General features: G+C 36.9%; 1 protein-coding gene across 3 annotated transcripts in view; it reads left to right on the top strand.

Moving 5' to 3' along the window:
- The window catches only part of ATAD2 (ATPase family AAA domain containing 2), a 68,594-nt gene extending 49,676 nt beyond the window's left edge, over positions 1-18,918 (top strand). Inside the window, exons 20-30 of one of the 3 annotated variants that reach the window (XR_014056301.1) lie at positions 2,272-2,407; positions 7,266-7,462; positions 7,970-8,129; positions 10,216-10,338; positions 10,457-10,600; positions 11,916-12,308; positions 14,251-14,384; positions 15,241-15,369; positions 16,357-16,408; positions 16,820-16,892; positions 18,398-18,918. Coding sequence is in view for 1 of the 3 variants with exons in the window: in XM_081498921.1 (XP_081355047.1) it covers positions 2,272-2,407; positions 7,266-7,462; positions 7,970-8,129; positions 10,216-10,338; positions 10,457-10,600; positions 11,916-12,308; positions 14,251-14,384; positions 15,241-15,369; positions 16,357-16,401 (1,461 nt within the window). In the remaining 2 variants the exon portion in view is untranslated. Of the gene's footprint in view, positions 1-2,271; positions 2,408-7,265; positions 7,463-7,969; positions 8,130-10,215; positions 10,339-10,456; positions 10,601-11,915; positions 12,309-14,250; positions 14,385-15,240; positions 15,370-16,356; positions 16,679-16,819; positions 16,893-18,397 lie in introns of those variants that run through there. The other 2 variants (XR_014056302.1, XM_081498921.1) reach the window with 2 other exon arrangements.
- Positions 18,919-26,152: the final 7,234 nt, after the last annotated feature.

Here is a 26,152-nt window from a genome sequence, read left to right as displayed (position 1 = left end):
ACTGGTTTCCTTTAGGATGGACTGGTTTGATCTCCTTGCAGTCCAAGGGACTCTCAAGAGTCTTCTCCAACACCACAGTTCAAAAGCATCAATTCTTCAGCGCTCAGCTTTCTTTATACTCCAACTGTCACATCCATACATGACTACAAAACCCTTTAAGTAAAATATCACCGTATCAGTTACTGTATGAATTATAGTTTGGAGTCTTGAGTTCTGAAGAAGACCCCGTGGTTTTAGTTCCTTGTCCACTGCATATGTGATGTATACATACGTTCAGTATAAGTAAGAGATTTAAGAAATTACTCATTACACAACTTAGATTGTCATTACAATAATCTATTATTGCATTGAATGAAAGGAGAAAAGGAAAGATATTCCCATCTGAATGCAGAGTTCCAAAGAATAGCAAGGAGAGATAAGAAAGCCTTCCTCAGCGATCAATGCAAAGAAATAGAGGAAAACAACAGATTGGGAAAGACTAGCGATCTCTTCAAGAAAATTAGAGATACCGAAGGAACATTTCATGCAAAGATAGGCTCAATAAAGGACAGAAATGGTATGGATCTAACAGAAGCAGAAGATATTAAGAAGAGGTGGCAAGAATACACAGAAGAACTGTACGAAAAAGATCTTCACCACCCAGATAATTACGATGGTATGATCACTCACCTCGAGCCAGACATCCTGGAATGTGAAGTCGAGTGGGCCTTAGAAAGCATCACTACTAGCAAAGCTAGAGGAGGTGATGGAATTCCAGTTGAGCTGTTTCAGATCCTCAAAGGTGATGCTGTGAAAGTGCTGCACTTGATATGCCAGCAAATTTGGAAAATTCATCAGTGGCCACAGGACTGGAAAAGGTCAGTTTTCGTTCCAGTCCCAAAGAAAGGCAATGCCAAAGAATGCTCAAACTACTGCACAATTGCACTCATCTCACATGCTAGTAAAGTAATGCTCAAAATTCTCCAAGCCAGGCTTCAGCAATACGTGAACCGTGAACTTCCAGATGTTCAAGCTGGTTTTAGAAAAGGCAGAGGAACCAGAGATCAAATTGCCAATATCTGCTGGATCATTGAAAAAGCAAGAGAGTTCCAGAAAAACATCTATTTCTGCTTTATTGACTATGCCAAAGGCTTTGACTGTGTGGATCACAATAAACTGTGGAAAATTCTGAAAGAGATGGGAATACCAGACCATCTGACCTTTCTCTTGAGAAACCTATATTGCAGGTCAGGAATCAACAGTTAGAACTGGACATGGAACAACAGACTGGTTCCAAATAGGAAAAGGAGTACGTTAAGACTGTATATTTTCACCCTGCTTATTTAACTTCTATGCAGAGTACATCATGAGAAACGCTGGGCTGGAAGAAACACAAGCTGGAATCAAGATTGCCAAGAGAAATATCAATAATCTCAGATATGCAGATGACACCACCCTTATGGCAGAAAGTGAAGAAGAACTAAAGAGCCTCCTGATGAAGGTGGAAGAGGAGAGTGAAAAAGTTGGCTTAAAGCTCAACGTTCAGAAAACTAAGATCATGGCATCTGGTTCCATCACTTCATGGGAAATAGATGGGGAAACAGTGGAAACAGTGTCAGACTTTATTTTTTGGGGCTCCAAAATCACTGCTGATGGTGACTGCAGCCATGAAATTAAAAGACGCTTCCTCCTCGGAAAGAAGGTTATGGCCAACCTAGATAGCATATTTAAAAGCAGAGGCATTACTTTGCCAACAAAAGTCCGTCTAGTCAAGGCTATGGTTTTTCCAGTGGTCATGTATGGATGTGAGAGTTGGACGGTGAAGAAAGCTGAGTGCCGCAGAATTGATGCTTTTGAACTGTGGTGTTGGAGAAGACTCTTGAGAGTCCTTTGGACTGCAAGGAGATCCAGTCAATCCATCCTCAAAGAGATCAATCCTGGGTGTTCATTGGAAGGACTGATGTTGAAGCTGAAACTCCAATACTTTGGCCACCTTATGCAAAGGGTTGACTCATTGGAAAAGACCCTAATGCTGGGTAGGATTGGGGGTGGGAGGAGAAGGGGACGACAGAGGATGAGATGGTTGGATGGCATCACTGACTCGATGGACATGGGTTTGGGTAGACTCCGGGAGTTGGTGATGGACAGGGAGGCCTGGCGTGCTGCAATACATGGGGTTGCAAAGAGTCGGACACAACTGCGCGACTGAACTGAACTGATGTATGTGTATACAAACATATATATGTATACACACACACATATATGTATAATGCATCTGTTTTCTTTTTTAAGGTACAAGAATTATTTGTCCGTGACTATGGAGAAATTTTTAATGTCCAGTTACCTAGTAAAGAAGAACGGGCACAGTTTTTTGAAGATTTAATTCTGAAGCAAGCTGCTAAGCCTCCTATATCCAAAAAGAAAGCAGGTTAGTTTCTGTATCAAAGTTAATATATAATAATTTTGAGAAAGTGGAAATGAAATATCAGTTAATGGCATTGCCATCTTCTAATAGTCACTCAGTTGTGTCTGACTCTGTGACCTAATGAATTGTAGCCCGCTAGGCTCCTTTGTCCATGGAATTCTCTAGACAAGAATTCTGGAGTGGGTAGATATTCCCTTCTGCAGGGGATCTTTCTGATCCAGGAGTCAAACCTGGGTCTTCTGCTTTGCAGAAAGATTTTTTACCACCTGAGCCACCAGGGAAGCTTCTAAGGTTGATACCTTTTACCTATATTTCCTTGTATTTCCCATTAAAATAGACTAAAGTTCTTAAAGCATACAAGGCCTTTCATAGTATAGCCCTAATCATTATGAAATTTGGGCTGGAATTCATAGTATAGCCCCAATCTGTCTTTCCAAGCCCATCTTTGATACTTTACTCTCTTCTATCTTTTTCCTTACAAAACACTCTTATCTTTAAACCATACACAGCATATTTGTGTCTTTTCACAGTTTCGTTCATGCTTTTTCTCTGTCAGTAATGCATCTGTCCTCAACCTTGTCTCTGTCTGTTGAACTACTTTTCCTTCTAGTATAATTCATTTTTTCCTTCCTTAACATCTAGACAGAATTAATTGACTACCTTTATGATGTGCTGTAGTTTTTTCATACTACTAATATGACATTGTGGTGATGTTATAATTATCTCTTACTACCTTAATAAATTGCCAACTTACGGAGGCAGCACTCTCATATTCCCTTTTTGATCCTGAGTAATTATTAGTGCATTTCTGTTTAAATAAACTCAAACTTTTGTCATATTTGAAACATACCACAATTTTTTATTAGCTAAAAAATTAACTAGTCTAGATGACTTCCTCCCACACACACAGGGAAATCAAATTTTTTTTAATTTTAATTTTTTTAAATATTGGAAGTAAGATAACACATTTATAGGAAACTTGGCAAATACAGAACAAGGTTATGTATAGTTACATAGAGTTCCACTATATATACAATAATGTTTTTTGATTAGGTAAATTAAGATTTTTAGTTGGAGTTTCAATATCAAACTCTCAAAAGCTAATAGAATGAATATACAGAGAAGTAGAAGGATATAGTAGACCTGAAAAGCACTGTCAGCGTGATGAAGATTTATACAGTTTTCACACAATGATAGGATATAAATTCTGTTTAGGTTCCCATAGACTGTAAACTATGAGACACTGGAACATATGCAGAGACATAAAACAAGGTGCAAAAATTTCATGGTCTAAAGTTATTGAAATCATACAGAGTCTGTTTTCTTATCACTGTGGAATTATGTTAGAGATCAGTATCAAAAGATATTTGAAAATACTTTTAAGTGTGATGTGACATGTACCAAGAGAGATCTTCAACTTAGCCATCAAAAACCTCAATAAAGGTAGGCTGAAAAAAACACAGGGTGATTGCAGAGAAGAAAGCATTTAAATGAGAAATTAGTATTAAAGATACTTTAAACAAAATCACATGTATTTGGAAATTAAATGTCTACTTTTAAATGATGGGTGTATCTAAGAAGCCACAACAAGGAAAATTACAAAATATTTGTAATAAAGACAAAAAGAATTTGCCAGAATTTGTTGCATGCAGCTGAAGCTGCTCAATGCAGTTAAATACAGTATGGAGTCTTAAAATAAGATATGAAAACAAATAATGGACACTAGCATGAAATTTTGTGAAATTTGAACAAAATCTGAACTTGTTAGTAATACTGTATCACGTGTTAATTTCCTGTTTGTTTGTTTTTTACAACATAGTATTTCTTTATATTCTCAGAATTGGATTAGAACTTTTAAGCCTCATTCAATTTTTTTTTTTTAAATCATTAAGATAATGAATTTTCTAGGCTTTTAGCAGTAATACTAGATACTAAACTGCATGGAACTGTATCAAAGTTTTGAGTGACTATAAATTAGAAATCTGGCATTCTGTTCATACTAAGTCAAACAAGTGGAATCAAAATGTCATAAACTTTTTTATCTAGGCAAAAACTCATAAATTCTCTAAAATATATACTATATATGTATGTATACAAAATCTTTTCTACTACACTTGATAAAGGCTTGAGAAAGAATAACAACAACAACAAGAGAGATGGCGAAATTGGAGAATATAACTAAATGAAATAGGAACACTGAATATGAAATAGAAGAAGTGAAACTAGATGAAAGTAAAACATCACCATATAGTCCAGTTGTTTTGAAACATGGCTGCTCATTAGAAGCACATCCAGAGCTTCAGAGAAGAATAGCAATAACTGGGTATTTGTATTTTTAAAAAAATTCTTAAGATAATTCTGTTATGCATCTGGATTTTAAAAAGTATTTATAAGTTTTTCTATTAAAGTGGTCATTTTAGTGATACAGAATTCTATTATTTTCTCTTGACCAATCATGATACAGTAGTGTTAAGGGAATAATAGTACATAACCATAATAGTAGAAGATGTTTATCAGTTTTCACAGTCAAGAACCAGACAAAAAATAAAAGATAATTACAGTTGCAAGCCATAAAGGAAACATGATTAACCTAACACTATAAAATAATTGCGTACAATTTAGGGATTAAGTAGAGTGATGTGGTAAGTGAAAGTGCATATATGCACATGTTCTAATCTGCCCAGCCAGTCTGTGTCTTTTGGTTGGTGCATTTAATCCATTTACAGTTAAGGTAATTATCAATATGTGTGATCCTATTACCATTTTCTTAATTGTTTGGGGTCTATTTAGTGTAGGTCCTTTTCTTCTCTTGTGTTTCCTGCCTAGAAAAGTTCCTTTAGTATTTGTTGTACAGCTGGTTTGGTGGTGCTGAGTTCTCTTAACTTTTGCATGTCTGGAAAACATTTGATTTCTCCATCAAATCTGAATGAGAGGCTCGCTGTGTAGAGTATCCTTGGTTGTAGGTTCTTCCCTTTCATCACTTTAAATATGTCGTGCCATTCCCTTCTGGCTCATAGAATTTCTGTTGAGAAATCAGCTGGTAACCTATAGGAGTTCCCTTGTATGTTATTTGTCTTTTTTCCTTTGTTGCTTTTAATAGTTTATGTTTGTCTTTAGTATTCATCATTTTGATTACTGTGTGTCTTGGTGTGTTCCTCCTTGGGTTTATCCTGCCTGGGACTCTGTGCTTCCTGGACTTAGTTGACTATTTCCTTTCCCATGTTAAAGAATTTTTCAGCTGTTATTTCTTAAGAGATTTTCTTGGGTCCTTTCTCTCTCTCTCCTCCTAGGACCTGTATAATGTGAATGTTGGTGTGTTTAGTGCTGTCCCAGAGGTCTCTAAGGCTGCATTCATTTTTTTTCATTCTTTTTTCTATTCTGTTCTGTGGCAGTGATTTCCATCATCTGTCCTCCAGGTCTTATCCATTCTTTTGCTCAGTTATTCTGCTGTTGATTTATTCTGTAGCAGTAGGAATTGTTCTTCTGTTCTTTAGGTCTTCTAGGTCCTTCTTGCATCTTCTCAATCTTTGCCTCCATTCTTTTTCCGAGATCCTGGATCATCATCACTATACTTATTCTGAATTCTTTTTCTGGAACGTTGCCAATCTCCACTTTATTTGGATGTTTTTCTGAGGTCTTATCTTTTCCCTTCTTCTGGGACAAAACTCTGCTTTTTCATCCTGGTTAACTTTCTGTGGTGTGGTTTTGGTTTCAACCACTGTGGGATTGTGGTTCTTCTTGCTTCTTCTGTCTGCCCTCTGGTGGAGGAGGCTAAGAGGCTTGTATAAGATTCCTGATGGGAGGGAGTGGCGATGGGGAAAACTGAGTCTTGCTCTCATGGGCAGGGCTGTGCTCAGTAAAACTAATCCAATTATCCACTGATGAGTGGGGTTGTGCTCCCTCCTTGTTAGTTGTTTGTCCTGAGGCGACCTAGCCCTGGGGCCTGTGGGCTCTCTGGTAGGGTTAATGGTGACCTCCAGTAGGACCTAGGCCAAGGGGCCCTTTCCAGGACTGCTACTGCCAGGGACCCCAAGCCATGGCTCACCCGTACCTCCACAGGAGACACTCTTAACACTAGCAGGTAGGTCGGGTTCAATCTCCTGTGGAGTTACTGCTGCTTTCTCCTGGATCTTCGTGTGCACAAGATTTTTTTTGTGCCCTCCAAGAGTGGAGTCTGTTTTCCCCAGTCCTGTGGAAGTCCTGTAATCAAATCCCGCTGGCCTTCAAAGTCAAATTCCCTTGGGATTCCCCATCCTTTTGCTGGATCCTCAGGTCGGGAGGCCTGACATGAGGCTCAGAACCTTCACAACGGTAGGAGAACTTCTTTGGTACTATTGTTCTCCAGATTGTGGGTTGCCCACCTGGAAGGTACGGGATTTGATCTTACTGTGTTTGTGCCCCCTCCTACCATCTTGTTTCAACTTCTTTGTGTTTGGACGTGTGTTATCTTTTTGGTGGGTTCCAGCGTCCTCCTGTCAGTGGTTGTTCAACAGCTACTTGTGATTTTGGTGCTCTTGCAGGAGGAGATGAGTATACATCCTTCTGCTCTGCCTTCTTGAGGATGACATTTTTAGTAATTAGGATATTCTTGTCCTGGAAATAGGCATTTTCAAGATTTTAATAGCCTCTTAAATGATTTTAAAATAATGACTCAGCAGTTCACATTCCCAGTTACAAACTGCCAATTACTGTTGGAGGAGATGTAGAGGGTGAGATTATGGTAGCATTTTAGTATTCCAAATCCCCTGGTTCCTGACAGATAGAAGGAGGATAATTCCTGAAAGCTTGTCTGCTTGGTGTACTGAATTTTGTCACCCTTGATCCAGTGGGAGAGCAGTAACTAACTTCCATTCACATAAAGTTTTGCAGGCCCTGGAGGTACTCCCTGTGGCACCACCACCTGAGCCAAGACCACTGACAGCAGAAGAACTGAAACGACTAGAAGAACAAGAGGAAGACACATTTAGAGAACTGAGGATTTTTTTAAGAAATGTTACACATAGGCTTGCTATTGACAAGCGATTCAGAATATTTACTAAACCTGTTGACCCTGATGAGGTATTAATTTAGTATTTGGATCAGAATGCTTAAAACTTAGAGAATATTCGAATAGTTTTATGTGTGTCCCTCTGTACACTCTGAACTTGCTTTCTTATTTGGAAGCATCAAGTAGTATTCTCAGCACATAGAGGCTTCAAGAGTTATGTAAGGCATTTTCCTTTCCTGCAGAGCATAGACAATTAACTTTGCCCAACTCAAATGTGCTAGAAGTAACTTGAGAATGTCTTAATGCTACATGACATTCCTGTGACCTTCACAGTTGGCATTGAAGGGTGGGTGGTATTTGGATGAGCGAAGAGGCTTAAGGTGTTACTGGAGATATAGGTGCCCAAGAATGAGAATGAATACAAAACAAAAGCCACCTTAAATACAGAGTTCACATTAATATTTTTTTATTATCTCGTACGTATATATTCTCTCCTGTTTTGCCTGGCAGAAAAACTTGACTCAAATTTTTCAGTGTTTAGAGTTAGTTTGTGATTTGGTCATTTGTTTGAATTTTAGGTTCCTGATTATGTCACCGTAATAAAGCAACCAATGGACCTTTCATCTGTAATCAGTAAAATTGATCTCCACAAGTATCTAAGTGTGAAAGACTATTTGAGTGATATTGATCTGATCTGTAGTAATGCTTTAGAATACAATCCAGATAGAGATCCTGGAGGTGAGCATTCGTGGGTTCTGTTTTGTTTTTTTAACCTCAAGGAGTGGAATGAGGGCTGCTAACACTTAGTGAAGGGTGATTTCATACTTGGGGCTATATTATAAGCATTTTACATTCACAGTGCCATTCAGTCCTCAACAAGGTCACGGTACCAGGAAATGGGAGGGGTACAATTTGGATGCAAGTTTCTTTCACTCCAAAACAATTATATGATACAACCTCTAATGAAACAAAATTGCATAACAGTTTAGCTTGTTTTTTTTGTCAATGTTCTTTTCTCAAAGGAAAATAAAAACTTTGTAATAAGTTTGAAAGCATTTTTTTAGTTAAGACCATTACAATTTTTATTACAACAAAGTAATATAATACTCGCTTACAGCCTAAGTCCCCCATTTCCTTCTCCAAAGGTAAGTGTAAGTAAGTGTTAAGTTGCTCAGTCATGCCCGACTCTTTGCGACCCCATGGACTGCAGCCCACTAGGCCCCTGGGTCCATGAGATTTTCCAGGCAACGATACTGGAGTGGGTTGCCATTTCCTTCTCCAGGAGATCTTCCCAACCCAGGGATCGAACCCTGGGCTCCTGCACTGCGGGCAGATTCTTTACTGACTGAGCTACAAGGGAAGCCCTATCTCCAAAGGTGGATGCTGTTAAGTTTAGGGCTATCTTTCCAGACCTTTTCTATGCATAGAAGGCATCCACAATCTACCTCACCTACGCAGGCTATTAAATAAACTGTATAAAGTAAGAGGTTTTTAGGTGATAGATTTGTTTATATGTATAATAATATATTCAAATACCTGTATATTTGTTATAAACTTACTGATTTCCAAAAAATACTCTTTCAGGTTCTTTTTCTTAGCTTTTTGCTTTATGAATGCCCTATCGTTAACTGTCTTTGTGTATAATTTTTTTTAATAGTTCTGTTTCCTGTGTTGGCTGCCTGTAACATTGGCATTCTGTTTTTAAATTTATCATGCTTAAAAATTAGATTGATTTCCACCACTGAGACTTTACCCAATGATTTAAAAGCCCACTGTTCTTCCCTCACCAGTCTTCTACCCCACTCTGTCCCGCAGTTCAGAGTTCTGGAGGTAGCAGTGGGCAACAGGTTACCAAGTTGGGAAACCCCTTAATTGTAGAAAGAAGGAAGCCTTTTCTGGAGGAAGTGGGCTGCTTCTGTTTCCTTGCAGTCATATTGCTGGTGCTTCCCATTCTGACCATTCTGACAAATGTAAAATTACTTCAGGGCAGTGGTGTTCACACTTCAGATAGCACCAACATCTCCTTCAGGACATGCTAAGGTGCAGCTGGTTGGGCCCCACCTCTGCAGGTTTTGATTCTTTAGATTCAGGACTGGAGAATGTGCATCCTGACAAGTTCCCACATGATGCCAAGGCTACTGCACTGAATGAACTTGGCCCGGCCTTTCTTCAGGTCATGTTAGAAGCCCCCGGCAGCATCCCTTCAGCTGTTACAGCCCTTCCTGTCTGCTGTAAACTGAATGTTGTGTGAATGCTGCAGCAGCCTCTGCCCTGCGAGGGGGACTGATCCAGCTGTTCAAGCAAATTTACACTCACTTATGATCTGCCTTTACCTTGAGGCATATTCCAGTTCATGGCACTTAGACTCAGTTTAGGATTTTTTTTCCAGTGCTTCCTGTGCAGTGTTGCTGTTTCATTGTCTTTAGTCTCTCAGTCAGTGTCATAACATCCTCTATATCTCTTCCAAAATTATGTTACATCCCCGGTTCGCTCATGACACTGATAGCCTTCCTTGCTGTTTTTGTGTCATCGTATTGTTGGTTAGCTTTGCTATTGACTGGTTCTTACATTTTCTCTGATGTTTCAAAGTGATTTAGCTAGGACAGGACAATGAAATTGGGTTTAGTCTGCTGTGTGGAATCAAATGTCCAGAACATTAGATGAGCATCAAAACCAGAAATAACACAGTTCCAATAACTTTTACTATTCATGGTGGAAGGAAAAACCAAATTGTAATGACTATAATCTTAGCCCAACATGTAAAATTAATTTTTGTTTAATTATTAAAAGGAAACCGTTTTAAAATTCTTTCTTTATTCCATAGATCGTCTTATTAGGCATAGAGCCTGTGCTTTAAGAGATACTGCCTATGCAATAATTAAAGAAGAACTTGATGAAGACTTTGAGCAACTTTGTGAAGAAATTCAGGAATCTAGAAAGAAGAGAGGTAGGAAAATGATTTGACATCAGAAAAAGATGCTTTAAATGTATTGAGTACTCATAATTGTCCATGTAATTTTTATATCTGAAAATTTTACTTGATATTCCACATGTCTATTTATAAGGTTGTAGCTCTTCCAAATATGCCCCATCTTACTACCATGTAATGCCAAAGCAAAATTCCACTCCTGCTGGTGATAAAAAATCAGATCCAGAGCAAAGTGAAAAGCCAAAGACACCCAGTACTCCTATGGCTTGCAGCACTCCTGGTAAGTGCACTTGGGTGATTTTTACTTAGGAAACTCTAGCCTTTATTCTCTTCTGATGCTGCTTACTTTTCTCCCTCAATTTCCTTTGTCCATATTGATGCCACTCATTACATTGATTTCATTTATATTAAGGCAACTTTGCATTCTTTAAATAAATCCAGGCTTGCAGTGAGGTACCATTTGCAATCCCAATTCACCTTTCAGTTTACAATCTAATTGTGGGTTGACTTGATTTGAAACTGATTTTTGCTTCCTATAATCCTAGTCTATTTCCTGTTCCCTCTTTATTCTTAGGGTATAACTCCACAGAGTACCCACCCAAATTCTGTGGGTTTTCCAAGGCCTCTTCCTTGGCAGGCTCCTAATTCCAGTTTTTGCTTTTAAAGCTCTGTGAATATCAGACAGTCCTCAGCTTCTTAGCCTCTCAGCTATTCATCTGTTTTCCCAGATTTGGGTGCCATAATTCCTCAGTGCTTTTAAACAGAATGTTCATAGAAACTATTCATACTAGCCCAACTAATGCCGATAAACAGTAGAATGGAAAAATATGAATTATTATACAGAAGTGAGAATTATTAAACTTCAAGTAAATACAACACTATGGATGACTTTCCCAAATATGAGATTGTAGTGTGGTTATACTGTGTCTAGGCAGAATCTTTAATCTCTGTGTACCATAGTTTCTTCATCTATAAAATGATGTTGAGGAATGGTAGCACACCTGATTGCGTTAAAGTAGAATTTCAACGAGTCAGCATATATGAAGGCCTTAGAAGAGTTCCTACTTCATGGTAAGCACTCGATACGTGTAGGCTGTTTTTAGTCCTGCCCTTTCTTCAGTTCATTCCTCATACTGCTGCCAAAATTACCTTTGCAATATGTGCATTAAAAAATTCATACCATTGTTTGAGTTTCCTGAGATGGAAGGGAGGTTCAAGAGGGTGGGGATATATATATACCTATGGCTGATTTCATGTTTGACAGAAAACAACAAAATTCTGTAAAGCAATTATCCTTCAATTAAAAAATAATTAAAGAAAAAAAATTCATGCCTTTGCCCTCTTTAAAATTATTGAACTTTAAAAAAAATTTTTCAGGATAAAATCCAAATTCCTTAAAATGACAGCAGAAATCATTGCCCACTTTTCTGCCTTCTCACAGTACTACTTTTGTTCATCTATTCCAGCCATAACATACTGTGGTAATATCTCAGATTTTCCTCTTAATATCTCAGGAGGTATTTTTTCCTCCACTTAACTTAGACTTTAAAATGTTGTTGAATGTTCTCTTACTCTTTTTCTTAAATTCTTTGAAGCTCAGTTGAAGAGAAAAATCCGCAAAAAATCGAAGTGGTACTTGGGCACCATAACAAAACGAAGGAGGATCTCACAGGCAAAAGATGACAGCCAAAATGTCACAGGTGACAAAATTGAGAGTGATACAGAGGAAAATCAAGATACAAGTGTAGACCACAATGAGACTGGAAACACAGGGGAGTCGTCAATGGAAGAAAATGAAAAGCAGCAAAATGCCTCTGAAAGCAAAATAGAATTGGAAAATAACAATTCGAGTACTTGTATTGAGAATGAACCTGAAGAATCTGGAAAGACTACAGCATGTACAGAATTGAGGAAAGATAAGATTGCTTGTAATGGAGATGCTTCTAGCTCTCGGATAATAGACATTTCTGATGAAAATGAAGCAAAAGGTAAGTCTCAGTGAAGCAACTTACTAATTTTAAAAGATGTTTCATTCCGGGTTCTTTAACAGTTAATTGCATCTCAGTTTACTCTTTTTCCTTGTCTTTCAGAGTACAAGAGTTAATTAGGGAAGATGGCATTATTTGATTAAATAATAATAAAATTAAATTATTAGTATTAAATAGTAATACGATATCATTATTTTATTAAATAACAGTAAATGACTGTGGTTAAAAGCACACTATAGTGGGACTTCCCTGGTGGTCCAGTGGCTGAAACTGTGTTCCCAATGCAGGCAACCCTGGTTTGATCCCTGGACAGGAAACTGATCCTACATGACAACTGAAAGATCCCACATGACACAACTAAGGCCTGGCGCAGCCAAATAAGGAAATATTTTTTAAAAAAGCACAGTATAGCATCAAACAGACCTGGATTTGAGCCTCTAGTCCACTGCTTAGTAGCTTGCGACCTTGGTTAAGATTCTTGCCCCATCAACCTCAGTTTTCTCATTTGCAAGATTGGGGGTGGATAGTGCTGGGTAATAAGATATTCTGAGGATTGAATAAAGTAATCCATCTAAAGCATGTAGCAAAGTGCTTGGCTATACAATTTTTAAAACCTGGCAGGATACCCTCTCATTTTTAAGCAGGATAAGCAGTTTCCTGTGATTTCTTGCTGAGTGATATGAAACAACTGTTACTCACCCCCATCATTCCTCTATCCCTATTGTAGGTGAAATCCCAGATCATTTATACTGTATTTATTCTAATGGTTCTGCTCCCAAAGATTTTCATTTAGAATTGTCTTCTGTCTGCATCTTCTTGAACCTTTGGCATTAGATTTGTTTGGTTTTTGGAAAAGCCAAACATTTAGTCTTAGAAAGCAAAAAGGAGGGTAACGAGGTCAAAAATTTGTTTTGGTCAAAAACAAGTATTGACTAAGTTAGTGAGACTGGTTTCCTTCAGTGGCTTATATGCTGGAGGTTAATCTTTTTCGAGGACTTCCTTGAAATGAGTTCTAGTGTGTGTGAGTAATCTTAGAATGGTTTAGGATATATCCTTTTGAATGTGGATATTTAAAATGTTAATCCTCTGACTGTAAAATTTTGTATATTTAAGTTCAGCATTTTTTTTTCTTTTATCATTATCTTTTCTAAAAGAGCACTAAAATTTAGTGAGACCCGGCACCTATTTACACTTGTCAGGAGATTTGGGTTTTTGTCCTGCTCTTAGAACAGTTAGGTATGTTGACCTTTGAAAAACCTCTTCACCTTTCTTTGACCTTGTTTTTTCACCTCTTAGTAAGTAGATTGTTATAGATCAGGGATAGGTAAACTTTATCTGAAGGGCCAGATAGTCACAACTACTCAATCCTGCTGGAAAAGCCATATTGACACACACTTAATGTAAAGTGGGTGTGGTTGTGTTCTAATAAAACTTGAATTATGGCAGTAGACTAGATTTAGCTTATGTGTAGTAGTCTGTACTGAAGCCCCTTCCAGCTCTTAAATATCCTTAATTTTTTTTTTTTTTTTACGTGCTACACATCATGCGGGAATCTTAGTTCAATCCCAGTGACCAGGAACCTGTGCCCCCTGCAAGGGAGGCTCAGAGTCCTAAGCACTGGCTTGCATATATGCATGCTCCGTCTTTGTGACCCTATGGACTGTAGCCTACTAGGCTCCTCTCTCCATGGGATTCTCCAGGCAAGAATACTGGAGTAAGTTGAATTTCCTTCTCCACGAACCACTGGACTGCCAGGCAATTCCCTGTCCTTAATTTTTGAGTGTGTAAAGGTAGCATTTTAATCTTACAGCAGAGTCAGTAAATGAGAACAGGGATTTGTGTTTAAGTAAATATGTCCTGCTACTTAATCAGCCTAATGTTTATTTTAGGCATTATAAAATGTCTGTGAAACAGACAAATAATAGTTATTTTTTCATTCTAGAAACGTGTGTTCTGCGAATGACTCGAGCTAGACGTTCCCAAGTAGAGCAACAGCAGCTCATCAGTGTTGAAAAGGCTTTGGCAATTCTTTCTCAGCCTATACCCTCACTTGTTGTGGACCATGAGCGACTGAAAGTGTGTAAATTAAAATCACAATGCTTTCATTGTATGAATTAGAAACATAACTTGCCAAAAGCGGGATTGTAATAGTACATTATTTCAATTTGGCTTGCAATAAATATATTTTAAAGAAGGATAAACTTGGTATAGTTTGACGTTACCAATGAAACTTGGTAACTTACATTAAGGCAGTGATTGAAGATGACTAATGTATTAACATTACTGTTTTTGACATATTAATACTTGTCTATACCACTTATCCCATACATTGTTTGTATGACCATATCTATGACCATTTTAGTTGGTTTTTACTTAACCATGATTGCATGTTTTTATTGACTACAAGGCAATGGAATATCATGATAGGACCAGACTTGAGGAATCACAGAAATTCAGTAGGTCCGTTTCAGTCATGAGAAAAAACCCTGAGCAGATGGAAAACCTTTTTTGAAGAAAAGAACCCTGAAGTGGTGCCGTAGTTCATCATTTATGTCCTGTCTCTTTTTGTTTCACATAACAATTCTAGCATATATTAATCATAGTGACATAAAATATTCTACAAAAATGCCTTTTTTCTTGTTAGTCTAGTTTGAGATTATTTTTTAACTTGTCTGAAGAGATTGATGGCTATAATTGAAATTGGCAACCTCCTCAGCTGTAGTTTTTAGGATGAGAGGCCAGAGTCATAAAATGTTGATAAAGGTAACTTGCAGCTGAATGTCAAAACCGCTGTTAGAGACTCAGTGTCTCATCAGACGACTTGATCTGCCCTCGTCTCTGGCTTATATGCTAACAATGTCCCCAAATCTTCAAAATTAAAATGTCTCTGGGAGTTTCTCTCACATATGTAAACACTTATGTTTTCTTTTAGAATCTTCTGAAGATTGTTGTTAAAAAAAGTCAAGAATACAATATTTTTCAGTTGGAAAATTTATATGCTGTAATCAGCCAGTGTATCTATCAGCATCGCAGGGACTATGACAAAACAGCACTTATTCAGGTAAACTCATCTGTATGAGAAATTAACTGATTATAAAAATTTCTAAATACCATTTTTTAATGTGTGGGATTATGAATTATTTCTAGGTGCAACCATGTTTTGTACTTTTTAAAATCTAGCACCTAAATTAGCTTGTTTCTTTAATAAGCAGTGGAACACTGTAGTATCTATAAACTATGAAAAATCTATTTTGTGTGTGTATGAATGAAGATATATAGCTCATTTTTAAGACTGACTTAAGATAGGCCTATTTGTCTTTATTTAATCTGCTTTATAGTGGAAGGGTGTGCTTAGTCACTCAGTTGTATCCGACTGTTGGTGACCCCACGGACTGTAGTCCGCCAGGCTCCTCGTCCATGAGATTCCCCAGGCAAGAAGACTGGGTTGCCATGCCCTCCTCCAAGGGATATTCCCAACCCAGGGATCGAACCCAGGTCTCCCGCATTGCAAGGCAGATTCTTTACCATCTGAGCTACCAGGGAAGTCCTTATAGTGGATATTCGAGTACTAATGTTTAAAAATAGATATCGACTGATACTTATATAGTATTTCATATATATATACACACACACACACAACTTGTACCTACTATATACCTACTATTATGTAATATATATAGTATTTATATGTAATAAAGTATACTGTGGTATCTATATAGTATAAATATATGTTAACAGTAGTACCTATAAAGTGTTAATATCTGTAAGTACACCAGTGCCTTGGTTAATAACTATATGAATTTAATGTAAGATGAAAGTATCTCAGACTTTAATTCAAAAGGGATTTAAATAATGAAGTCCCATCAGTGTTAGCAGTCTATGTGATAGTCATAAATACTGAACAAAATTTGTTTCTCTCTCAGTTATATACATGGGTAATGATGTCCTTAAGGTTGTTTGCTGCAAAAGAAAACCAGCAATGGAGTTATGTTTCTTTAGTGTTTTCTGCATTGAAACTTACTGTTTTTCCCTCCTATCCTTTATCTAGAAAATGGAACAAGAAGTAGAAAACTTCAGTTGTTCCAGATCATGATGTCATGGTACCAAGTATTTTTTATATTCAGTTCCTATTTAATTCACCTTTGTCATGTTGACATAACTGATGCAAGATGAAATCCTGAATCTCTAAGGAAAAGAGTAAAATAGTAATTAAAAATATTTAAACTTTTTTGGTATTTATATACATATGTAAAATAAAGTACAGAGATAACTGATAAATATTTGATTGAACAAGTCATTGTAGTAATACTATTGCTATTGTTATCAGTAAAGTGTGGCCGACTCCTAATAAAGTTTATTTTGATAATTAATGTTTATTGTGCTTAGGACTAATTAGTGACTGATGGTTTTTGTTTTAAGCACTTTTAATTTTATCCTTCCTAAAAATAGTTTATTGTATCAGACTAGAAACTACTTAACCATTGTGTCTTTGCCATCATTTCTGCCTTTAGCATCCTCTGCAAATTCACTTAAAAGCTCGTGCTTGATTCATGATTTGCAGGAGGTCCCCTGAACAACTTCGAGGTAAACCACAGTTCTGTACTTGAATATCAAAATTAATGCTTTTTAGATAAACATTTTTTATCATTTAATTTGGATTAATAAAAAAATTTTAATTTTTTTGTTTTACTTTTATGATGATACATACAACAAATGTATTAACGACTACTTTGTTAAATATCTTTATAACAATGCAAAGTTTTTATATGTGAAAGCTATTTATATCCTTCTTAGGTTGTATTCTATAGATACCTTTGTATACAATTATATAAATGTAAATATTTTGAATTTTGTATTAATGATACCAAAAATGCAGTTCTTAAAGCAATAAAAGCATTCACCACCATGCATTTCCCCCCCTCCCCCATTTTATTTCTTTTTCTTTGAGACATTCTAGTATTACTTTGCAAAACTTCTTTTGAGGGGAATAGGGGATAATGATCTTGTGAGAGATTCTGGATTCTAATACAGTTTCTGAGTTAAACTGCTTTTTGTTGTTGTTTTAACTCGATATTTTATTTAAAGCCTTATAAAACTCAATAATTCAGATACCTTAATCAGTAGATACTGTCTTATGTAATGCATAATGGAATGCTAGTCACTGAAAATATTTTAAGTGTATGTATCTTCCTGAATTCACACAAACACACACGTCTTCATTTTTGGTGAAATTTATTGTAACTTATTCTAGATTCATCTTTTATAACTAGGATTTTATTCTGTATGTATAGCTTCTGTAATAAATTATAAAGGTAAAAATTGCTTCTCAATTCTATTTCTTAATTATTTTATAATGTCCTAAAAACAATTCAGTGTGAAACAAGTGCAAAAATCTGTTTTATTACTGTGCATAATTTAAAATGCTATTGACACTGGAATGGTATATATTCTTTAGTTACAAAGACTAATCTGCTCCTGTCCTTTGCATGACATACTGTGTATACACACGGAGAGTAATACATCTACATTACTGTGTAGGCTTTCAAAACCATGCAGAAGTTGCAAACCTAGAATGTCTTTCTCTTTTTTTTTTTTTTTTGCTTGAAAGTATAATCAGGCTATAGTGATTTAGACAGGAAAAAGAAATAGAAGGTGTCCAAATTTAAAAGGAAGAAGTAAAACTATATTCACGGGTTATCTTACATATGGAAAACTCTAAAGTATCCACAAAATATTGCTTAGAGCTAATAAATTTGGCAAAGTTGCAGGATAGAAGATCAATATAGAAATCTGTTGCATTTCTGTATACTAGCAGCAAATGATGCAAAAAAGCAAACTAAGAAATAAATTCCATTTACAATAGCATCTAAATCAGTAGGACACCTAGGAATAAATTTAGCCAAGGAGGTGCAAACTTGTACACTGATAACTACAAAATGTTGCTGAAAGAAACTAAATAAGACCTAAGTAAATGGAAAGAGATCCTGTACTCCTGTATTGGAAGACTTAATGTTAAAATGATGATATTCCCCAAAACAGTCTGCAGATTCCATTCAATACCTTTCAAAATCCCAATGACCTTTCTGCAGAAATGGGAAAATCAATCCGAAATTCACAAACTGCAGGGGACCCTGAATAGCCAAAACAACCTTGAAAAAAGAAGAGGAAGTTGGAAGACTCGTACTTTTTTATTCCAAACCTTACACAAAGTTGCATTAATAAGACAATGTGGTATTGGCATAAAGGATAGACATGCAGATCAATGGAATCGAGTTGAGAGTTCAGAAAGAAGTCTCTATCTGTGGTCAGTTGATTCTAACAATGGTGCCCCAGACCATTCAATGGGGAGAGAATAGTGTCTTCAACAGATGGTGCTGGGGAAGCAATATTCACACGCCAAGGAATGAAGTTGGACGTCTACCCCACACCATATATAAAACTTAACACAAAATGGATAGAAGACCTAAATTAAGAGCTAAAACTAGAAAATTCTTAAGATGAAAACATGACCTCAAATTTGATGATGATTTCTTAAATATGGCTCAAAAAATACCCAAGCAACTGAAGGAAAAACGAATTCATCAAAATTAAAAATGTTCATGGTTCTACATATAGTGTCTATGTTACAATTATTACATAATTACGTAGTTTAATATAATACTATCTTAAAACTCAACAAGAAAACGACAATCCAGTAATGGCTGTTTATGATGACTTAACAGTTTTGAGGAATATTGGTCAGATATTTTGGAAGATCCCCCTCTCTGGGAATTAGTCTGTTTTTCTCATGATTAGGTGGGGATTATGGGGGAAGAAGATCACAGAGGTAAAGTGATCATACCAAGGTTACATACTCTCAGTGTGAGTTATGATTTGATTGACCTTGATCACTTGGCAAAAGTAGTGTTTCTCAGGTTTCTCCATTAGGAAATTACTCTTTGGGTACTGTGCTCTGGAAAGTCACTGTGTAGCTCAGTTTTAAGGAATGAAAAGTTGTGTTCCATCCCCCCCCCCCTTTTTTTTTTTTTATAAATTTACTTATTTTAGTTGGGGGCCAATCACTTCACAACATTGCAATAGTTTTTGCCATACATTGACATGAATCAGCCATGGGTTTACATGTGTTCCCCCTCCTGGACCCCCCACCCACCTCCCTCCCCATCCCATCCTCCTGGATCATCCCATTGCCCCGGCCCTGAGCCCTTGTCTCATGCATCGAACATGGAATGGTGTTCTGTTTCACATATGATAATATACATGTTTCAATGCTATTCTCCCAGAACGTCCCACCCTCACCTTCTCCTTCAGAGTCCATAAAATTGTTCCATGCATCTGTGTCTCTTATTCTGTCTCGCATATAGGGTTATCGTTACCATCTTTCAAATTCCATATATATGCATTAGTATACTGTATTGTTGTTTTTCTTTCTGGCTTACTTCACTCTGTATAATGGGCTCCAGTTTCATCCATCTCAGTAGAACCGATTCAAATGTATTTTTTTTAATGGCTGAGTAATATTCCATTGTGTATATATACCACAGCTTCCTTATCCATTCGTCTGCTGATGGACATCTAGGTTGCTTCCATGTCCTGGCTATTGTAAACAGTGCTGCGATGAACATTGGGGTACACGCGTCTCTTTCAATTCTGGTTTCCTCGGTGTATATGCCCAGCAGTGGGATTGCTGGGTCATATGGCAGTTCTATTCCCAGTTTTTTAAGGAATCTCCACACTGTTCTCCATAGTGGCTGTATTAGTTTGCATTCCCACCAACAGTGTAAGAGGGTTGCCTTTTCTCTACACCCTCTCCAGCATTTATTGCTTGTAGACTTTTGGATAGCAGCCATTCTGACTGGTGTGAAATGATACCTCATTGTGGTTTTGATTTGCATTTCTCTAATAATGAGTGATGTTGAGCATCTTTTCATGTGTTTGTTAGCCATCTGTATGTCTTCTTTGGAGAAATGTCTGTTTAGTTCTTTGGCCCATTTTTTGATTGGGTCGTTTATTTTTCTGGAATTCAGCTGCAGAAGTTGCTTGTATATTTTTGAGATTAATTGTTTGTCTGTTGCTTCATTTGCTATTATTTTCTCCCATTCTGAAGGCTGTCTTTTCACCTTGTTTATAGTTTCCTTTGTTGTGCAAAAGCTTTTAATTTTAATTAGGTCCCATTTGTTTATTTTTGCTTTTATTTCCAATATTCTAGGAGGTGGGTCATGGAGGATCCTGCTGTGATTTATGTCGGAGAGTGTTTTGCCTATGTTTTCCTCTAGGAGTTTTATTGTTTCTGGTCTTACATTTAGATCTTTAATCCATTTTGAGTTTATTTTTGTGTACGGTGTTAGGAAATGTTCTAGTTTCATTCTTTTACAAGTGGTTGACCAGTTTTCCCAGCACCACTTGTTAAAGAGATTGTCTTTTCTCCATTGAATATTCTTGCCTCCTTTGTCGAAGATAAGGTGTCCATAGGTGCGTGGGTTTATCTCTGGGCTTTCTATTTTGTTCCATTGATCTATATTTCTATCTTTGTGCCAGTACCATACTGTCTTGATGACTGTGGCTTTGTAGTAGAGCCTGAAGTCAGGCAGGTTGATTCCTCCAGTTCCATTCTTCTTCCTCAAGATTGCTTTGGCTATTCGAGGTTTCTTATATTTCCATACAAATTGTGAGATGATTTGTTCTAGTTCTGTGAAAAATACCATTGGTAGCTTGATAGGGATTGCATTGAATCTATAGATTGCTTTGGGTAGTATACTCATTTTCACTATATTAATTCTTCCAATCCATGAACACGGTATATTTCTCCATCTGTTTGTGTCCTCTTTGATTTCTTTCATCAGTGTTTTATAGTTTTCTATATATAAGTCTTTTGTTTCTTTAGGTAGATATATTCCTAAGTATTTTATTCTTTTTGATGCAATGGTGAATGGTATTGTTTCCTTAATTTCTCTTTCTGTTTTCTCATTATTGGAGTATAGGAATGCAAGGGATTTCTGTGTGTTAATTTTATATCCTGCAACTTTACTATATTCATTGATCAACTCTAGTAATTTTCTAGTAGAGTCTTTAGGGTTTTCTATGTAGAGAATCATGTCGTCTGCAAACAGTGAGAGTTTTACTTCTTCTTTTCCTATCTGTATTCCTTTTATTTCTTTTTCAGCTCTGATTGCTGTGGCCAAAACTTCCAAAACTATGTTGAATAGTAGTGGTGAAAGTGGGCATCCTTGCCTTGTTCCTGACTTTAGGGGAAATGCTTTCAATTTTTCACCATTGAGGATAATGTTTGCTGTGGGTTTGTCATATATAGCTTTTATTATGTTGAGATATGTTCCTTCTATTCCTGCTTTCTGGAGGGTTTTAATCATAAATGGATGCTGAATTTTGTCAAAGGCTTTTTCTGCATCTATTGAGATAACCATATGGTTTTTTTCTTTCAATTTGTTAATGTGGTGTATTACATTGATTGATTTGCGGATGTTAAAAAAACCTTGCATTCCTGGGATAAAGCCCACTTGGTCATGATGTATGATCTTTTTAATATGATGTTGGATTCTGTTTGCTAGAATTTTATTAAGGATTTTTGCATCTATGTTCATCAGTGATATTGGCCTGTAGTTTTCCTTTTTTGTGACATCTTTGTCTGGTTTTGGAATTAGGGTGATGGTGGCCTCATAGAATGAGTTTGGAAGTTTACCATCTTCTGCAATTTTCTGGAAGAGTTTGAGTAGGATAGGTGTTAGCTCTTCTCTAAATTTTTGGTAGAATTCCGCTGTGAAGCCGTCTGGTCCTGGGCTTTTGTTTGCTGGAAGATTTCTGATTACAGTTTCGATTTCCGTGCTTGTGATGGGTCTGTTAAGATCTTCTATTTCTTCATGGTTCAGTTTTGGAAAGTTATACTTTTCTAAGAATTTGTCCATTTCTTCCAAGTTGTCCATTTTATTGGCATATAGCTGTTGGTAGTAGTCTCTTATGATCCTTTGTATTTCTGTGGAGTCTGTTGTGATCTCTCCATTTTCATTTCTAATTTTGTTGATCTGATTCTTCTCCCTTTGTTTCTTGATGAGTCTGGCTAATGGCTTATCAATTTTGTTTATCTTCTCGAAAAACCAGCTTTTAGTTTTGTTTATTTTTGCTATGGTCTCTTTTGTTTCTTTTGCATTTATTTCTGCCCTAATTTTTAAGATTTCTTTCCTTCTACTGACCCTGGGGTTTTTCATTTCTTCCTTCTCTAGTTGCTTTAGGTGTAGAGTTAGTTGATTTATTTGATTTTTTTCTTGTTTCTTGAGGTACGCCTGTATTGCTATGAACCTTCCCCTTAGTATTGCTTTTACAGTGTCCCATAGGTTTTGGGTTGTTGTGTTTCCATTTTCATTCGTTTCCATGCATAATTTTATTTCTTTTTTGATTTCTTCTGTGATTTGTTGGTTATTCAGAAGCGTGTTGTTTAGCCTCCATATGTTGGAACTTTTAATAGTTTTTTTCCTGTAATTGAGGTCTAATCTTACTGCATTGTGGTCAGAGAAGATGGCTGGGATGATTTCAATTTTTTTGAATTTACCAAGGCTAGATTTATGGCCCAGGATGTGATCTATCCTGGAGAAAGTTCCATGTGCACTTGAGAAAAAGGTAAAATTGATTGTTTTGGGGTGGAAACGCCTGTAAATATCAATTAAATCTAATTTGTCTATTGTATCATTTAAAGTTTGTGTTTCCTTGTTAATTTTCTGTTTAGTTGATCTATCCATATGCGTGAGTGGAGTATTAAAGTCTCCCACTATTATTGTGTTATTGTTAATTTCCCCTTTCATACTTGTTAGTATTTGCCTTATATATTGTGGTGCTCCTATGTTGGGTGCATATATATTTATGATTGTTACGTCTTCTTCTTGAATTGATCCTTTGATCTTTATGTAGTGTCCTTCTTTGTCCCTTTTCACATCCTTTATTTTAAAGTCTATTTTATCTGAAATGAGTATTGCGACTCCTGCTTTCTTTTGGTCTCCGTTTGCATGGAATATGTTTTTCCATCCTTTCACTTTCAGCCTGTGTGTGTCTCTAGTTTTGAGGTGGGTCTCTTGTAGACAGCATATATAGGGGTCTTGTTTTTGTATCCATTCAGCAACCCTTTGTCTTTTGGTTGGGGCATTCAACCCATTTACATTTAAGGTAATTATTGATAAGTATGGTCCCGTTGCCATTTACTTTGTTGTTTTGAGTTCGTGTTGAAACATCCTTTCTGTGTTTCCTGTTTAGAGAAGATCCTTTAGCATTTGCTGGAGAGCTGGTTTGGTGGTGCTGAATTCCCTCAGCTCTTGCTTGTCTGTAAAGCTTTTGAATTCTCCTTCATATCTGAATGAAATCCTTGCTGGGTACAGTAATCTGGGTTGTAGATTATTCTCTTTCATTACTTTAAGTATGTCCTGCCATTCCCTTCTAGCCTGAAGGGTTTCTATTGAAAGATCAGCTGTTATCCTTATGGGGATCCCCTTGTGTGTTATTTGTTGTTTTTCCCTTGCTGCTTTTAATATTTGTTCTTTGTGTTTGATCTTTGTTAATTTGATTAATATGTGTCTTGGGGTGTTTCGCCTTGGGTTTATCCTGTTTGGAACTCTCTGGGTTTCTTGGACTTCTGTGACTATTTCTTTCCTCAATTTAGGGAAATTCTCAACTATTATCTCCTCGAGTATTTTTTCATGGCCTTTCCTTTTATCTTCTTCTTCTGGGACTCCTATGATTCGAATGTTGGGGCGTTTCATATTGTCCCAGAGGTCCCGGAGGTTTTCCTCATTTCTTTTGATTCTTTTTTCTTTTTTCCTCTCTGCTTCGTTTATTTCCATCATTCTATCTTCTACCTCACTTATCCTATCTTCTGCCTCCGTTATTCTACTGTTGGTTCCCTCCAGAGTGTCTTTTATCTCCTTTATTTCATTATTCATTCTATATTGATTCCTTTTTATTTCTTCTAAGTCCTTGATAAACATTTCTTGCATCTTCTCAATCTTTGTCTCCAGGCTATTTATCTGTAACTCCATTTTGCTTTCAAGATTTTGGATCATTTTTATTATCCTTATTCTAAATTCTTTTTCAGATAGATTCCCTATCTCCTCCTCTTTTGTTTGGCTTTGTGGGCATTTCTCATTGTCCTTTACTTGCTGAGTATTTCTCTGTCTTTTCATCTTGTTTAGATTGCTGTGTTAGGCGTGGCCCTTCTGTATTCTGGTAGTATGAAGTTCCTCTTTGTTGTGGAGGTTCCTCACTGCGGTTGGGGTTGGACAGGTGGCTTGTCAAGGCTTCCTGGTTGGGGGAGCTTGTGTCGGTGTTCTGGTGGGTGGAGCTGGATTTCTGCTCTCTAGAGTGTAATGGAGTGACCAGTATTAATTTTTGAGATGTCTATGGATTTGGTGTGCCTCTGGGCAGCCTGTATATTGATGCTCAGGTCTATGTTCCTGCGTTGCTGGAGAATTTGCGTGGTATGTCTTGCTCTGGAACTTATTGTCTCTTGGGTAGAGCTTGGTTTCAGTGAATTTATGGAGGCTATTGGATGGTCTCTTATTAATTAATGTTTCCCCTGGCTTTCAGTCTTATTCTTGCAGTAGCCTCAAGACTTCTCCTTCCATACAGCCTCAATAATAAAACTTTTAGGTTAATGGTGAAAAGATTCTCCACAGTGAGGGATACCCAGAAAGGTTCACTGAGTTACATGGAGAGATGAGGTGGGGGGGTGGGTTGAGGTGACCAGGAGGGGAAGAGGGGAATTCAAATGTGGAGAGAGCAATCTAGCCAGTAAGCACTTCCCTCTGTGCTTTCCACAGTTTGGAACCCTCAGAGTGATTCACAGAGATACATAGAGAGGGGGGAGGAAGGTAACAGAGGTGAGCATGAGTAGAAAGGGAGGAATTAAGAGGGGAGAGAGAGATCTGGGCAGTATCCTGTTCCTGAAGTGTTCTCCGGTACCCAGAACACCCTCAGAGATTCACAGAATTGGGTTGAGAAGAGAAGGAGGAGGGTGGGAGATAGAGGTTCCCTGAGGGAGAAGAAAGAGCATCAATAGGTGGAGAGAGTGATCAGGCCAGTGATCACACTCCTGAGTAAAAGTGGGTCCTAAAGATTGGGTTCTTAAATGTACAAAGTTGATATCAAATATGTAAAACAAAGATTAAAAATCTAGAGTAGAGGTTAGACTCTTATAAAACTTACAATCTAAAAAAAAAAAGAAAAAGAAAAAAGGAAACAGTGTAAAAAGAAAAAAAAACAGTAAAACAGTAAAAAAAGAAACAGTAAAAAAATGTAGAACAGGAAAAAAACATTAAAAAAAGAAAACTCAAAAGGTATAAGATATATGTATATAGTTTGCTTCAAAAATAGGGTTGTTTTTTTTTTTTGCAAGTTAATAGTGGGTTATGAAAATGAAAGTTAAAGGTGTAATAGAGGACTTGAAGAAAAAGGAAAGAGGAGAAAAAAAAAATTTTTTTTTTTAATTAAAAAAAAAAAAATAGTAAAAAAAATATATATCCCGGACTTTCTCTGGAGCTGTTGTGAGCAGTGTGGGATCTGCTCAGTTTTAGATAGATCCTTATTCCTGCTTATACTTTTCAAGATCTATAGGTCGTTTTCAATGCAGTCGGTATTAACTACAGGGATCTTAATCTGTTGGCCTGTCCCTTCCAAAGCGCTTCCCTCTGTTTATTTGGCTTCTGTTTGGAGATCTCTTCAGTATCTAATTTCCGCCCTGCAACAAAGCGGTGGAGGTGATCTCTTTAGGTTCGCTTGTTCAATCGTGCTGTGGGGAGGAAGGAACACTGCAATTCTGGCGTGCGTGTGGTAAGCTCGCAGTGTCTCGGCCG

This window comes from Giraffa tippelskirchi, chromosome 6 (genome assembly GCF_054371585.1).
Source record: "Giraffa tippelskirchi isolate mGirTip1 chromosome 6, T2T-mGirTip1v1.2.pri, whole genome shotgun sequence".
Classification (NCBI taxonomy): Eukaryota; Metazoa; Chordata; class Mammalia; order Artiodactyla; family Giraffidae; genus Giraffa; species Giraffa tippelskirchi.
The sequence above is the reverse complement of the archived record's forward strand: the minus strand, read 5'-3'. Positions and strand labels throughout refer to the sequence as shown.